Source organism: Chinchilla lanigera, unplaced genomic scaffold, assembly GCF_000276665.1.
Source record: "Chinchilla lanigera isolate Chin_1 unplaced genomic scaffold, ChiLan1.0 scaffold00031, whole genome shotgun sequence".
Classification (NCBI taxonomy): domain Eukaryota; kingdom Metazoa; phylum Chordata; class Mammalia; order Rodentia; family Chinchillidae; genus Chinchilla; species Chinchilla lanigera.
Genome location: NW_004955432.1, coordinates 4,428,897 through 4,430,839, shown reverse-complemented (window position 1 = coordinate 4,430,839; position 1,943 = coordinate 4,428,897). Strand labels below are relative to the sequence as shown.

General features: G+C 38.8%; 1 protein-coding gene across 1 annotated transcript in view; it reads right to left on the bottom strand.

Moving 5' to 3' along the window:
* Nucleotides 1-146: 146 nt before the first annotated feature.
* LOC102014814 (zinc finger protein 14-like) overlaps nt 147-1,943 on the bottom strand; it is a 12,671-nt gene continuing 10,874 nt past the window's right edge. Inside the window, exon 5 of the mRNA XM_013515913.1 lies at nt 147-1,938. Coding sequence (XP_013371367.1) covers nt 806-1,938 — 1,133 coding nt within the window. The 3' untranslated portion in view covers nt 147-805. The remainder of the gene's footprint in view (nt 1,939-1,943) is intronic.

Here is a 1,943-nt window from a genome sequence, read left to right as displayed (position 1 = left end):
TTATATTAATATTTTTTCACAATATCACATCTATTTGTATTGTAAATTTATCCAAAATAAGTACAGGTGCTCCAACAAAATGTATACTGACATGAGTCTCTCCAATATGCAGTGCCATGCTTGCATGAAAAGTCATGTAAAATGAATACTTCTCACATTCCATATTTATTGTATGTGTAAACCTGTGCAGTTTTTCTAAAATTATTGGCAACAGACAATGCTTTCTTACATTATTTACATAGGCTGTCTCTTTAGAGGGGATTCTTCAATGAATTTCAAGGTAAGTGCAAAAACTAAAGGGTTTCCACTTTTATTAAGTGCACATGCCTTCCCTCTCATGTGAATTCTATATTTTAATGCACTGAGAAAAATTAAAAAATTTCCCACATTGATCAAAAGTGTTCTTATTTTCACTATGAATTCTTTCATATATATGATACCTGTGTGTACTGCAAGATTTTGATACAGCTTACCAAGAAAGTTCTTCTCTTCAGTGTGGGTTCTTCCATGTTTTTAACAACTGTTTGTGCTGAAACCTTTTCCACATTGCTTACTTTCTTGGTAGTGGGATTTTGTTCACATATTTGACAATAACTGTGTGTGCTGAAAGCTCTCCCACATTGCTTAAATACATAGGGTTTCTCCCCAGGGTGAGTTCTTTTATGCACTTGACAACTATCATGTGCACTGAATGCTTTCCCACACTGCTAACATATGTATGGTTTCACTCCAGTGTGAGTTCTTTCATGTACTTGACAGCTATCGTGTGCTGAATGTTTTCCTATAGTGCATATATAAAAAGGTTTCACCTAGTGTGATTCCTTTCATGTTTTTGAAAATAACTGTGTGTGGTAAAAGCTTTCCCACAGTGCTTACATGTGAAGGGTCTCACCCCAGTGTGATTTCTTTCATGTTTTTGACAATAACTATGTGTGCTAAAAGCTTTCCCACATTGCTTACATGTGTAGGGTTTCTCCCCAGTGTGAGTTCGTTCATGTATTTGACAATGACTGTATGTACTGAAAGTTTTCCCACATTCCTTACACACATGGGGTCGCTCCCCAGTATGAGTCCTTTCATGTTTCCGGCATGCACTTGGGGCGCTGAATGCTTTGCCACATTGCTTACATACATATGGTTTCTCCCCAGTGTGAGTTCTTTCATGTACTCTACAACTACCACGTGTGCTGAAGGCTTTCCCACATTGGTTACATACATATGGTTTCTCCCCAGTGTGAGTTTTTTCATGTTCTTGACAACTACCCCGTGTGCCAAAAGCTTTTCCGCATTGCTTACATACATATGGTTTCTCTCCAGTGTGAGTCTTTTCATGTTTTCGATAAGAACTATTTCTGCTGAAAGCTTTCCCACACTGCTTACATACATATGGTTTCTGCCCAGTGTGAGTTCTTTTATGTACTTGACAACTACCGTGTGTACTGAAAGCTTTACCACATTGCTCACATACATAGGGTTTCATCCCTGTGTGAGTTCGTTCATGTATTTGACAAAGAGTGTGAGTTCGAAAAGATTTCCCACACTGTTTACATGAATATGGTTTCTCCCCAGTGTGGGTTTGTTCATGTCTACGACAAATACGACGTGTGCTGAAAGCTTTCCCACATTGCTTACATAAAAAGGGTTTTTCCCCAGTGTGAGCCCTTTCATGTGTTTGACAATAACTGTGTGTGCTGAAAGCTTTGCCACATTGCTTACATACATAGGGTTTTTCCCCAGTGTGCATTCTTTCGTGTTCTCTACAAAGAGTGTGTGTTCTGAAACCTTTGCCACATTGCTTACATAAAAAGGGTTTCTCCCCAGTGTGAGTTCGTTCATGTTCACGACAATTATTATGTCTGCTGAAAGCTTTCCCACATTGCTTACATACATAGGGTTTCTCCCCAGTGTGAGTTCGTTCATGTACTCTACAATGAGTGTGTGTG